General features: G+C 33.8%; 9 protein-coding genes across 9 annotated transcripts; 5 read left to right on the forward strand and 4 right to left on the reverse strand.

The window, feature by feature from the left end:
* Window positions 1-69: 69 nt before the first annotated feature.
* Window positions 70-1358, reverse strand: BmR1_04g06856 (hypothetical protein; the record flags this gene model as incomplete). Its single annotated transcript, XM_021482554.1, has 5 exons — window positions 70-242; window positions 265-402; window positions 1142-1208; window positions 1230-1284; window positions 1306-1358. 5 exons carry the CDS (start codon window positions 1356-1358, stop codon window positions 70-72), a joined length of 486 nt encoding a protein of 161 aa, XP_021337769.1.
* A 16-nt stretch (window positions 1359-1374) lies between these two features.
* BmR1_04g06870 (methionyl aminopeptidase) lies at window positions 1375-2418 on the forward strand (the record flags this gene model as incomplete). The annotated part of the gene is made up of 4 exons (XM_021482555.1): window positions 1375-1495; window positions 1516-2009; window positions 2030-2249; window positions 2270-2418. 4 exons carry the CDS (start codon window positions 1375-1377, stop codon window positions 2416-2418), a joined length of 984 nt encoding a protein of 327 aa, XP_021337770.1.
* A 389-nt stretch (window positions 2419-2807) lies between these two features.
* Window positions 2808-4380, forward strand: BmR1_04g06875 (ubiquitin carboxyl-terminal hydrolase 14; the record flags this gene model as incomplete). Its single annotated transcript, XM_012794524.1, has 4 exons — window positions 2808-3131; window positions 3152-3401; window positions 3479-3942; window positions 3964-4380. The coding sequence occupies 4 exons, from the start codon at window positions 2808-2810 to the stop codon at window positions 4378-4380; spliced, it is 1455 nt and encodes a 484-aa protein (XP_012649978.1).
* On the reverse strand, window positions 4511-5307 carry BmR1_04g06880 (Derlin-2/3; the record flags this gene model as incomplete). The annotated part of the gene is made up of 4 exons (XM_012794525.1): window positions 4511-4548; window positions 4570-4683; window positions 4705-4929; window positions 4950-5307. The coding sequence occupies 4 exons, from the start codon at window positions 5305-5307 to the stop codon at window positions 4511-4513; spliced, it is 735 nt and encodes a 244-aa protein (XP_012649979.1).
* BmR1_04g06885 (hypothetical protein) lies at window positions 5530-6296 on the forward strand (the record flags this gene model as incomplete). The annotated part of the gene is made up of 6 exons (XM_021482556.1): window positions 5530-5538; window positions 5560-5686; window positions 5709-5896; window positions 5972-6105; window positions 6127-6196; window positions 6219-6296. The coding sequence occupies 6 exons, from the start codon at window positions 5530-5532 to the stop codon at window positions 6294-6296; spliced, it is 606 nt and encodes a 201-aa protein (XP_021337771.1).
* BmR1_04g06890 (26S proteasome regulatory subunit N6) lies at window positions 6373-8058 on the forward strand (the record flags this gene model as incomplete). The annotated part of the gene is made up of 1 exon (XM_012794527.1): window positions 6373-8058. The coding sequence occupies one exon, from the start codon at window positions 6373-6375 to the stop codon at window positions 8056-8058; it is 1686 nt and encodes a 561-aa protein (XP_012649981.1).
* On the forward strand, window positions 8655-10309 carry BmR1_04g06895 (phosphatidylinositol glycan, class A; the record flags this gene model as incomplete). The annotated part of the gene is made up of 11 exons (XM_021482557.1): window positions 8655-8751; window positions 8772-8971; window positions 9018-9137; window positions 9193-9315; window positions 9336-9492; window positions 9515-9688; window positions 9772-9827; window positions 9879-9995; window positions 10016-10057; window positions 10078-10232; window positions 10258-10309. The coding sequence occupies 11 exons, from the start codon at window positions 8655-8657 to the stop codon at window positions 10307-10309; spliced, it is 1293 nt and encodes a 430-aa protein (XP_021337772.1).
* Window positions 10370-11785, reverse strand: BmR1_04g06900 (conserved Plasmodium protein, unknown function; the record flags this gene model as incomplete). The annotated part of the gene is made up of 8 exons (XM_021482558.1): window positions 10370-10570; window positions 10591-10776; window positions 10800-10907; window positions 10931-10973; window positions 10995-11093; window positions 11114-11410; window positions 11431-11695; window positions 11716-11785. 8 exons carry the CDS (start codon window positions 11783-11785, stop codon window positions 10370-10372), a joined length of 1269 nt encoding a protein of 422 aa, XP_021337773.1.
* Window positions 12052-12892, reverse strand: BmR1_04g06905 (mRNA-decapping enzyme-like protein; the record flags this gene model as incomplete). The annotated part of the gene is made up of 4 exons (XM_012794530.1): window positions 12052-12355; window positions 12376-12500; window positions 12575-12743; window positions 12765-12892. 4 exons carry the CDS (start codon window positions 12890-12892, stop codon window positions 12052-12054), a joined length of 726 nt encoding a protein of 241 aa, XP_012649984.1.
* Window positions 12893-13144: the final 252 nt, after the last annotated feature.

Below are 13144 nucleotides of genomic sequence, written 5' to 3' on the forward strand. Positions count from 1 at the left end.
AACAGTCACTTTAAACTATTTTATTGGATGATTATACAATTTTAGTAAATAATTGTAGAATTTACAACTTTAAAAGTATACTTTGAGCGACTTGTCTGGGTTTTTGTTCGTGAACAAGTTCACTAGGTCGTTGTAGTCCAAGTAAGCGTTGCTGTCTCTCAAATTCCCTATTTCCATGAAGCGATTAATTTGTTCATCGCTAAGCTTGTCATCCCCTTTTGATAAAATTTTCCTCAAATCGTCTATATAAATCAATTAAGTTACTGACTGTATTTATACCGAGTATATTGAATGCATCGTAAATTGATTTAGTACTAGGAGGATGTATATATTTTAGTGAAAAGATTTCGATAAATGTGGAGATATCCATTTCTTGCTCGTTTTCCAATTTTTTGAATGATTCTGTATCAGCCATTTTTGGTCAATTACTGTCATGCACGAATGATATAATGTTATGTATTAAGCTATATAGATGTGTAAATAGAGGATGTGGAGATTTGTTTCAAATGTTTAATATGGAATAATCATGTATGTAATACAATAGTATTTATAAACTTCAATTGCTATACTCCCCATGCATATTCTTGCATCAAATCTTTCATTAACAAATATTTAAAATTGGGTATTAATGTGTAGTCTATAAGTATTGTTCTGTGTAGAAATACTATTATATGTCAGTTTCATCATCAACAATTAAGTGTCATAGATAAGAAAATTATACATATTTTACATATCTTTTTAATGCCCTTTTTGTATTATTTTAATTTGATTCGTATAAAAATGTATCTAGAAAAAACTAGTATATATCAGAGGTTGAATTGCCAATGTAAAATTGCAATTAAGAATTTGCAGTTAAATTATTCAGACCAAAATCCATAAATCTTATAATAAATGTATATCATAAATCATTATATTGTTGAATTCAAAAATTGGAAGTCTTTAATGATATGATAGTGGTAATAAATTTGGGGATAATATAATATACTCTTTTGAAATTAGGGCTTATAAGTGTAGGTTTAAATATTTTAGTATATGTGTTAGTGTTATGTTTGATAAGAATGATTATTAATACACATACACCATTATGTCATATATTCAATGCCAGATGTAATTAAGGTTTGCATGAAAGTAATAAACCCACCTTCCGCAAGAGTGTTAAGATTCTTATCCGATATAACTTGACCCAATGACCTCCATAACAATTTAAACTACATAACAATTTGAAGTACCTGTGCACGATCAATCATGCCATCACCATTTTGGTCCACAATTTTGAAACTTTCCCTATGTAATCGTAAGGATTACAGAATTAGCGAGCCTAAATTCTCGTCTATCTTTATATGCGTCCTGTTAAACATCTAAAGCACAGTGTAGATGCCACACATTTTCTGCTGCCGTCACTATTATCACAATATATATTCATATATTTACCGTATTTGTACTATGTTTGTTACTATTATACGGTTTGGAAAATTTATTCCAACTGTTAAATACGGTATATATTATTTGACCTAGGTAGTTATAAAGTAACACCCATGAATCATGTGCCCAAACATATTGTTGGTCCGTGTTATTCAATTAACAATCCTATTATTACACAACCATCTCAAAATGACCCAGCGCTCCAATTTGCTGAAGTCAAATCGCATTCTGTAATTGAAAAAATGAGAAAGGCTGCCAAAATTGCCAGTGATTGCCTAGAATTGTGCTGCAAAAAATCTCTCCCAGGCGTTACAACCGATGAGATTGACAAGGTTGCCCATGAATTCATTATTTCAAAGGGTGCTTATCCTTCAGGGGTCAATTTTCACGGATTTCCCAAGGCAATTTGCGCTTCACCAAATGAGGTAGTTTGTCACGGTATACCAGATACTAGACCGCTATGCAATGGTGACATTATATCCTACGATTGTACTGTTTACTATGATGGTGTATACGGGGATTGTGCTAAAACAATTTCTATAGGTAAACCCAGTGATGAGGACCTGAGACTTATTGAGGCAACCAAAGTAAACCACTGGTAACATAGGAATGCTTAATGTTGGCAATATACACACTTAAGCCTGGAATGAATCTTAGTGAAATTGGCAAAATCATCCATGAAAAGGCTAAGCAGTTGGGGTATTGTGTAATTAAGGAATTTTGCGGTCATTTTATCGGCCATGAAATGCATATGAGACCGCTAATCTGCCATACCTACCCAAATAACACAATTGGCACTGCTATTGTCGGTCAAACATTCACTATAGGTTAGCAAAATATAACTCAGAACCAATATTATGCCAAGGTGAATCTGTTATTGAGATTTGGGAAGATGGCTGGACAGCTGTGACAGCTGATCGTTCAAAGAGTGCCCAGTTTGAGCATACTGTCTTAGTGACCAGTGACGGCTGTGTGCCTATCACCAGTTGGACATAAAATTGTAAATTATGTTTTACTTAATTAGTTAATATCACGGGTTAATCATACTAATTTGAATTAACTAGACAAGTGGTTAAATGATCGGTCGTGTGGATTTGTTTGATTTTTGATATGTATAGTAATTCGGAACATAAATTTTTAAAATGATTGGAATTTTACGTAAAATATACAAAATTATTTATATGAATTCCATATAACATGAGCAATGAAGTGATATAATAACAGATATACCCTAAACATGTACATACAATAACAATATTGATGAATGCCCTATAACCACTTGTGTAGTCACATAGTATATGCTATGTGTATGATGATATTTGATTGCTCTTTGATTGAAAACAGCTAATCGGTGTGTGTTAAATAAATTCATAGATGTATCAAAGATGGCTATACGTATTGATGTAAAGTGGAAGAGTGAAGTGTTTAAGGATATCGAGATATTTTTGACAGAGCCTCTGATTCTATTTAAATCACAATTATTTAGCTTAACAGGCGTACCGCCTGAAAGACAGAAATTGATGTTTAAGGGTTTGCTCAAAGATGATGTTGATTTATCGCAGTTGGGGCTGGTTAATGGTTCGAAGATCTTGCTGATAGGCAGTAACCAGGTTTTGTGCGATAATACCAAGATCAATTTCATCGAGGATTTACCTGCAGAGGAGAAGGATATGTTGCTAGGTATTCGTGCATTTCAACCCAAATCAGGAGTAAGTCTACGGTTATTTAGGGATTGGTAAACGTTGGTAATACGTGTTATTTCAACGCGGTTATGCAATTTTTGTTCCCCGTTACGGAACTTTGGGATAAGTTGGAGTTTTTTAAAAATATCCCTGGAATTAAACAAAATGAATTCATCAACTCATTACTACAAATGAATAAGACGGTTAAAAATGACATCAAACCCATGAATCCTACGAAACAGATAATACTACTAAGGCAATTATACCCACTTTTTAACAAAATTGATCAAACTACAGGTATAAACTAACTGTGATTTGATAATTACATCATCATATGTGATATAATCTTACATGACCAATACCATTTCATATAGGTCAATATATGCAACAGGACGCCGAAGAGTGTCTTAACTTCATAGTTAACACGATGAATGAGTTTAGCAGTGGCTCTATCGCAGACGAGATTTTCGGCTACACAGTGGTGGTTAAAAGTGAAAGAGTTGATGGTATTGAAGAATTTATTCCACCGCAAAACGATGTCACTAAATACATGTTCCTTCGATGTACTATGGGCACTCCAACTAACCCTGTCCATAGTGTGAAAGAGGGCATCAAGCAGGCGCTCACTGAGACAGTTACCATTAGAAAAGATGATACTGATGTTTTGTATAAGAAAACCAGTTACATCACTTCATTGCCAAACTATTTGATAATACACTTGGTGCGCTTTGAGTGGAAACAAGCCAGTACAACTTCCATGACTAAAGCATGCAAGGCTAAGATTTGTAAGAGGATTAGTTTTGACAAACAGCTAGATGTATCATATATATGTGATAAAGTAATTTCTAAACTCATGTAGGACATTACAGAATCCCTGAATAATATAAATAAATATATTTTCGACTTAAACAATGGGATTACTCCTTCCGTAAAAGTAGCGCAGGGGAAACACAAGAACGGCAATTATGTTCTAGAGGCCGTAATAACGCACCAGGGAAGGACGGCAGATAGTGGGCACTACGTTTCATGGACCAGGGTGTTAGATGAGTCAACCAGTGCTACTGACGAGAATGTTGAAAACGATTGTGACATACGAGCGGATGGTTTGCCTAAAAAACAAGAGCCCAAAGAATTTTGGCACAAATTTGACGATGATGAAATTTCTAAATTTGACTACCAATCAATAGATCTTTGTGGCGGAAGAAGCGATTATCACATAGCAGTGCTACTACTGTACAAGGCTCAATATGTTACAATTGAGGATAATAATCAATAATAATAAGTAGCGGTGATATTATTATGATTTGTAATAATGAACTAGTAGCTATTTTGGCTTGTTGTTTTGACTTTTAAAAAAATGTAAATTGTGTGTAATCCCTGCGATGGCCTTGCAATTAAGCAAATAATTAAGAATTGAGCGTAACGCCCCTACCCCTAAATCCGCCTAAATAACCTTACACTTTACCCTGATTAATTCCATTATGTCTAGATTCGCTCATGAGATAGCTTATAAATTCGTCCATTTTGGTGACAATTTTGTCGAATAACTGGGGGGTCTTGATAATTGAAATGTTTGAACCTAGATTAAAACTGTGTTAACCATTTGGAATTAGGTCCCTTATGTAGTAATACAAGTGCCCAGCCAATAGACCCATGACATCATTTAAAATTGATCCACCTGTTAATAAGTGAAATAAGCACATGAGAATTGGGAGTTGATAACCACTAACCCTAATGAAATAGATAGAAATAGGCGTCATTTTTTCCAATTTGGACCAGTAATATACTATGGAAAAGTGCAGCGATTCAAAAAGGATTGGATAACCTGAGTCAAAACTGTAGTACCTATTGGCCAGTAGAATAGTAAACTTAGCGTAGAAATTGTTACCATTTGCAGAAATAAAAAGTACAGATAAGAACCCTTGGATCGTGCGAAGGCCATATTATGTTCTAGACTAGTTGAAAACTGAACAAAAACAACGAGCGACATTATCCAATTTATGGAAAACGAGCCGATAAAGAAATAGTTTGTGAAAATCCGCCATATATGTCTATTTTTGTATACAAACAGCCAATTGAGAATTATGTATTTGGGGTTTAACGCCCTAAAAGAAACTAGTGCTGTAGTAAAAATTAATGTGACGGTAAAGTATAGTGTGACAATTGGTATTTTTGTCAAGAATCCATCGAAATTTGAATTCATTGTAGAACAATTATAAGTAATTTGCCACACCAGAGTACCCGATGTGTGGTATTTTTATACATGTATATCTATACTTTTAGGGTCTATCTAGTATTAGCTGTTAGGTATATACGTTACCAATACATTTAGATATGATTAGTCTAATCTGTGTTAGTTATACTCATTGATTTGGATAGATAAATCCGTTAATGTCTACAAAATTATGGTACAACAATAGTTATTATGGATCAGGTAATTGATGCAGTCAATTAGGGAAAAATTAATAATAAGGCAGATAATAGATCTAATATAAATGAGCTGATGGAGGGCATCTTGCACGAGATGGGCATTGGGAAATATGATCCAAAAATATGTCACATCCTCGTCGATATCACGCAGAGTAATCTAGACAGTTGATGTAGGGGAGTCCCTTATGATTCTAAATAATTCGCTAAATCTCAGTGAAATTAGGGTATCTACCGAACAAGGTAGATTGGCAAGCCCGTATAAGAACAAAAAGGGCATTTCTACTGTTATTACCGAAGAAGATGCTCAGTTGGCTTGTCAGGAATATATCTATAAACAAGTGGTCCGACCAAGTATTCTTCTGGTGAGTTTTTTTGTAATGATTTTGTTTTAAAAATATATGTGATTTTTTAAAGAACAATGTAACTGTTTTACATAGGATATTAAGGAAATGCAAAATTACACCAATAATAGCACTCTAGGATCCGTTAATGGCTCTAACATATTGTCAGGCACAACTAAAAACGAAAATATGGACAAAGGCAGCTCAGTTTGGAAGTTAAACGCCAAGATGTAATAATACATTTTATGTAGATCGTTATCGGGAGAATACCCCAAAGGAATACCGCCACATCTACCAGAGGACGCAAATCTAAACACATTAGTAAGTCATAGATGTTATACAGTTACCTAATTGGACCCCTTTGCCCGCAAATACAGTAACACAGACGCCTAGTGGTAGAGAATCTGGGGGCCATAACTAATAGTAAATTTGACACCATAAAGTATTAGACATGTATATATAGCTCATAATTGTATACTTTGTTTTAGTGTAGCAAAATGTCCACCGAGCTTATCGTATCTGATTATAGCGCGGTCAAGAAATTGTTGGATGCCAATTTCTACAAGTGTCCTACCAATTCCACACTGGACGATAGTATACTGTCGAAGCTGTGTGATTTGAATGTGTCAATTATAAATGCAGTCAAAGTTGCTACAACATCCATTTTCGATACCACATTCGATACACAAAAGGATGGCTTTGATGAGCGTTTAATTGGGATAAATGAAGATATAATTTTGAAGATTTGCTACCACCTAATCTCAGTGGGCGATATTGGTGGTGTGATCAAAGTATTTAATGATAATGAACCCTTTCTGTCAATGATTCCAATGGCCAAGATGGGAAAGATAATTAAGTGCATTTTGGAACGGATGTTGCTAGTGAAATTTGACATAAATTCAATATTAAAGGTATTTGTTAAGTTTAAGAATTGGTGTGATCAACAGAAGCGTACGTTCCTGGGTTATCGTATTGAAATTAAGATTATAATTTTATTAGTTTTTAAGAAGGAATTTGCTCTGGCTCTCAAAAGAATTTCATCACTGATCACTTCTCTCAAACTACTGGAAGATAAACAATTCCTGCTGGACGCATATATTTTACAGAGTAAAATATATTTATTTATCTCCAATTATGCACTCATGAAGATGTCACTAAGTAATGCTAAAAATGTTTCAATTAATCTAAATACACCTTCCTACGTTAATGGTGAGTTAGACTTGCTAAGTGGTTTGATTTCATTACATGAAAAGGATTATAAAACTGCTTATTCCTACTTCTACGAAGCATATGAATCATTTCATTCGTCTCTTACTGGGCCGAACAACAAGATTTACCCGTATATAAAGGTACCAAATTCACATTCGGGGGAGTTTGACTTGGATGACGAACTTTCTTACACGTTGGTGCAAACTTTTCCCACAATATCCGAGTTTTCTCCTGTATTTTTTACCTTTTATTCATTAGAACATGCCCCCCTAAGTACATGTGGTGATAACATGGTTATGGATGGTGAAGTACGCATCAATTTTGAAAATGAGCAATTATTGGACACTGATTGCGACATTGAGATGGACTGTACGCTGAAATGTGAAATAAATGATGTTGAAAACTCAAATTTTCCCCCTCTTCCACAAAGGAAACTTATACAGAGTCTGAAATATATGTTGTTGGCGACTATACTAACAAACAAATCACAAATGATGGGCTCTATACTATTTGCTAAAAATAAAATCTCCTACGTATATAACCCAGAAATTATGATGTTGAAGAATATTTCTGGGTTATATACAAATAATTCGCTTGCAGAATTCGAAGAAATTTTGAAAACTAACGAAAAAATAATATCAGCAGACCCTGTACTAAACCAGGGACTGTGTGAGATGTACGATAATTTGATGGAGGAGAGTTTGTTGAAGATAATCAAACCATTTAGTAAAGTTGATATTGGATACATTTCTGACAGGTTAGGTATTTCGAAACAAGTTTTGATTAGAAAGGTGTCCGAAATGATTATCGACGGCAAACTATGTGCCATGTTTGACTTGAGGAAGGAGGAGGGAATTTTAACAATTTATGAGCCACAAGTCCTCCGTCCAATGCATAAGGGCATCACTTCAACGATTTCCAATTTATCAGCAGTGGTAGATGCTTTATGTGATATTGTTCATAAAAATGTATAATTTCCATTTTTAATTTTGTGGCGTCTTCTAATTTTATAGCTACAGGCGGTGGTTTGGATTGTTATATTAAATATACACGGTGTGTTATTAAATATTTATCCGACAAATTACTTTGTTCAGTCATATTAACAAGTTCATTCATTGGGTAATTTGTGTGAAATTTCTGTAATCGTATGCGTAAATAACGCCAATAATTGTAAGTTTTATGTATATGCCATATGAGTATAGAACTGATGATAAACTAATCAGATTATCCAATTTGGTATAGTAATTTTATGAAACATGTGAAATTTATCAATTTAATCGTGAATGACTATTGACGTTATTATAAAAATTAGTCAACTAGATGATGTGATGAGTTAATCCCACACTTTGGATGATGAAACAATTTGAAGGTAATTTTAAGAAATATAGATTCAAATTTTTTAGTGTAATATATATTAATAGCAAATAATATTAGCGCGAGGGTAGTGGTATATGTAGTAATGTGTGGCATGACATAACGATAATTTTGTGTGTAATATGGTATATGATTGGTAAATTGTTAAGCATTGAAAATAAAGTTGTCTGATTATTTCACTTGTTCTCAATTCAGTATGGTAACTGTGTTGTTTGCCTCCGAATTTTTTTACCCCTATTTTGGTGGAATCGAATTACATATATATAAATTATCAATTGAGTTGATCAAATTGGGTAATTTACCAATAAAGTAGGCTATAAAGTGGTGGTGGTGACTAATCATTACGAGGATAGGATAGGAATTAGGTACATGGGTAATGGAATCAAGGTGTATTATGTACCTAAACAATTATTAGGCTCTTTTCCCGTTGGATTCGTCAGTGCCCTCCCAGATATCTCACTAATCCGCGATATTTTGATCAGGGAATCAGTGGACATAATACATGTACACCAGGTAAAATTGTTTTTGATTAAATTATTCTGAAAATATGTTCATTTAGGCCGCCACAGTGATTGGGCATCAATTTACGGCTTGCGGAATGATTTTGGGTTGTAGAACCATTTACACTGATCACTCTCTTTTTAGTTTCAAGGAATCTGCTTGTATAATATTAAATAGGGTATTTATCAAGTGCTTATTTTGCGCTATATTTCGTTAAACAGTTACTAATTTAGGTATTAGAGGAATTTCTTACTCATACTGATAAATGTATATGTGTCTCGTACGCTTCAAAATACAATTTGGTACTGAGGACTAAGATAGATCCCCAGAAAGTTACAATTATCGAAAATGCACTTGTCAGTTATTTTTGATTTAGGACGCAAATTCGTTTGTACCATGTGTCAGTAAACGTCCTAGTGATTACATTAATATCTTAGTAATTTCACGATTCACCTATCGCAAGGGTATAGACCTACTGGTTAAGGCTATCCCACTAATTTGCCAGAAGCATGAAAATGTCAAATTTACCATTGGTGACTAATAATTCTTACGCAGCTGGGGATGGGCCTAAGGCAATACTTATCGAGGAAATGATTGAGAAATATGAATTACAGAATAGGATTAAATTAATGGGTCCTGTGCCACAAGATAAAGTGGTGGATGTTATGCAAACAGGACATATATTCCTTGTAACTTCTCTAACTGAGTCTTTTTGCATTGCATTGTTGGGTAACACTTTATCATATTGTAATATTAACGTAAAAATAGTCTTACATTTATATTATATTATATTATTATATAAAATCACTCAGAGGCCGCTTCCTGTGGAATGGTTCTAGTATCAACGAAGGTGGGAGGAGTTCCAGAAGTAAGCTTATTATTGACATATTATTCAAAATATCATAAAAGTATAATTCAGATATTGCCTGATGATATGTTAATTTTATCCGATTTAACCCCTGAAAGTGTTGAACAGGCAGTGGTTGAGGCCATAGATCGGTTGCCTAAATCTTCGCCTCAACGCATTCACGACAGGGTACAGTAAGTATAATTAAGGTTGCTAGATTTTATTCTTGGGAAAAGACGGCCGTAAAAACGGTAATTTTACATTCACTCAGGACAAAGTATACAAGGAAGTTATGGAGGAGAGGAAATACAACTTTTATGAACACTGCGTGTATAGGCAGAGAAAGGATTTATTTGGAATATTCTTTTTATACGTTTACATGCTTTTATACTTGTATATTAAGCTACTAGATATAATTGAGCCAAGGTAACGCATTACTGTTGTGACTTAGGCATTTAATTGAAAAACCAAAAAATTACAAGATAAAGAGCGATAATAAATAATCTAAGCCTATTATTTTGAACTATATATAGTCATGTGCAAGATTTATGCATTGTTTTACTTTACAATGAAATGTCAACCTCTTTCTGTATAATTTTGAAGTTTAGGAGGTAATTAAGGTTATACTCCACCATTTCATATGAACTTAGGTTATGGTACTGTGAGTTTATGTAGTCAATCGCCAAACGCTTTATCAGTGCGTTTGCAATAACAAATTTGCCCGTTGAAAAGTGGTAAAATAAAATATCAGAGTATAGTAAGCCCTGAATGATTCTGTGGGTACCATGATGATTGGATTATTTTGGTAATTATTGTTGTAGGCTTGCATAATTCGTTTGCTTATTATGTACCTAATTGTCTCATGCACCGTGACTTTGAAGTGTATGTCGTTTTTCATTTCCTTCCTCATCTTTGCTATGGGCGGGAATGACAAAAAGGATTTCATTTTTTCATGAAACTCTTCAATGTCCTAAATTAACTATGGGTGATTACTTGTTTAAATATAGTGTCTGGCAAATTTATAATGGAAGCCTTTTGGCTTTCCAATAACTCATATAGCTGTCTATCTTCGTTGGTTTGGTCAAATGGGTAGAATTCGTCCTGTATAAAATCGTGTAAATTACTGAATAATCTCCTGAAACTAAATGGACGGATTCTCTTAAATGGCTATATCAAATGATTAAATACCTAGAAATTCGATTTATAAGTGATAAATTGTGTCCCGCAATAAGCAATATGGCATCAGTAATCTCAGTAAATTTTGTGACATTTAATTTGATGTAATTCCTATATTGAGAATGATATACCTAATAAAATCTTCTTCTGCCTCTTGTACATCCAAGATAAACGAACTTTGAGATGCTAAGTTTTTATAGAAGTAAATAACACTTGCCATCTCTTCACAAAGCAATATTGGGATAATATTCGTATTTGGTAGATATTTTACCAAACATTCAAACAGCTCAACATCTAACAGTCTCATAAACTTTATTCCAATTGGTATTTTGATATTAGCGTCAGCCAATAATTGATTCGATACTTGAAATAGCCACTTCAATGAATTAATAGTATTGTTTGCATCATAAATAGATTTTAATAATTGCCTACATAAACTTTTTATTACGATATATCTTTGTTTTGGGCTTTGGCAATTAAACTTTTAGGAATCTCTGGGATGGACCGAGAGATTCTATCCATAATATCATTTTTTTGCGATTTAATTGTCAGATTGGCAATTGCATCAATGAAAGAGTGTGCAAAATCATCCAATTTTGCATTATTGAGTGAAAATATCAGCTGCTTGGTAATTTTCGGATATGAACTTTTAATAGCCTGGCGTACTATATAAGACTTTCCTATGCCAAAAGGGCCCTGAATCCATACATATCCTAGATGATAAGTTTTTTACCATCATTAGGTCTGCTGAGCAAATATTCAGCCAATCTGCGCACTAGGCCACTGTGGTTGTATGGGATCATCGCCCACACTTAGCCCTAATTTCTAGTAGGAGGGAGGCGCAGTACTAATACTAGAATAGTATATAAATATCATAGGGAGGTATGATGTAACCTAATAGATTATATACGCGAATGTGTATATGAAATTTTAATATACATACACATATATATATATAATGGCAAAATAACGTATAATGTGGCTTTTGGTATATTGGTATATTGGTTAAGTAACGGTAACAATTTCTACAATTTATAATTGCTTGCCGTGCATATCCATGCCCATATACCTATAGTTTCCGATCTCTATCTAGTATTTCGAAGAACTTTGGGAAGAAATTTGAAATTTTAAGTGCTTCGAATACGGCAGATATTATGTCTTTCCTAGACAAATTGTATCTAGGAGATTCGTTGTCAAAGCTAGGAAATTTAAACTCTTCTAACGCTCTCTCATGTCCATCCGAAATTTTTGAAGGATTTGCCAATTTTGAATTCATTTTTGCTATACCTAAAAGATCCTTCCCTGCCTTTCTGTAGTCGGGGGATGGTATTTGATGGTCTATAATGTTATCCTCTTTATCTATTTTTAGTTCCCTATGTCAGATATATATTACTGTTTGAAATCAAAGCCATTGTCAGAAATGTTAGTAGATTGTTCTATGCATTTTATGATGGTATCGTAGCATTTTGCGGATTCCTTCGGGTCAAAGTGCCATATCCCAAAAAGACTGTCAGATTTCTGAATTATATTTATATAATGAATTTAAATATATAATACTAGATACTTAAAAATAAAATCACTTTAGTACTAACATTTTTGCGATAAAATATAAAATTTTCTTCATGCACAACCCTCAAACCATGCATCAGCTGCTGTGACATGTGGTTTTCAGATTTTTTATTCAAAATTATAAAACTAAACTTGTTAAATCCTGCTCTTGAGACCACAAAAAACGGGCCTTCAACATCTGCCTTCTCCCAGCTACATCATATGGGCACTGACCCTGACTCCTTCATTACGTAGAGAGTGACAAAGTTGGAATTGAACAATATATTCTGAATGTCTGGGTCCATGGACTTTAGCATTCGCAATCCAAGAGATTGGCGTAGATGGTCTACGTCTTCCCCCATCACAGCCCTGCTATACAAATATATAGTGTAACTCGGTTGTGGCTGGGAGTAATTTACCATATTTGGTAATCGAGTTGGTTAGTTGCCCATAATTCAAAATTCATATGAATTGAATAGATGATTGTTATCTTATGTATCAGTTGTTGTTTTTTCAATTACGTCTGCAAATGGCGAGTCATACTATTATCTATTTTGCAGTATTTAGTTTTGATATATATATCGTTTAGGATCTTATTGCTGAGTACTTTGAGA

The sequence above is a fragment of the Babesia microti genome, chromosome IV (genome assembly GCF_000691945.2).
Source record: "Babesia microti strain RI chromosome IV, complete genome".
Classification (NCBI taxonomy): domain Eukaryota; phylum Apicomplexa; class Aconoidasida; order Piroplasmida; family Babesiidae; genus Babesia; species Babesia microti.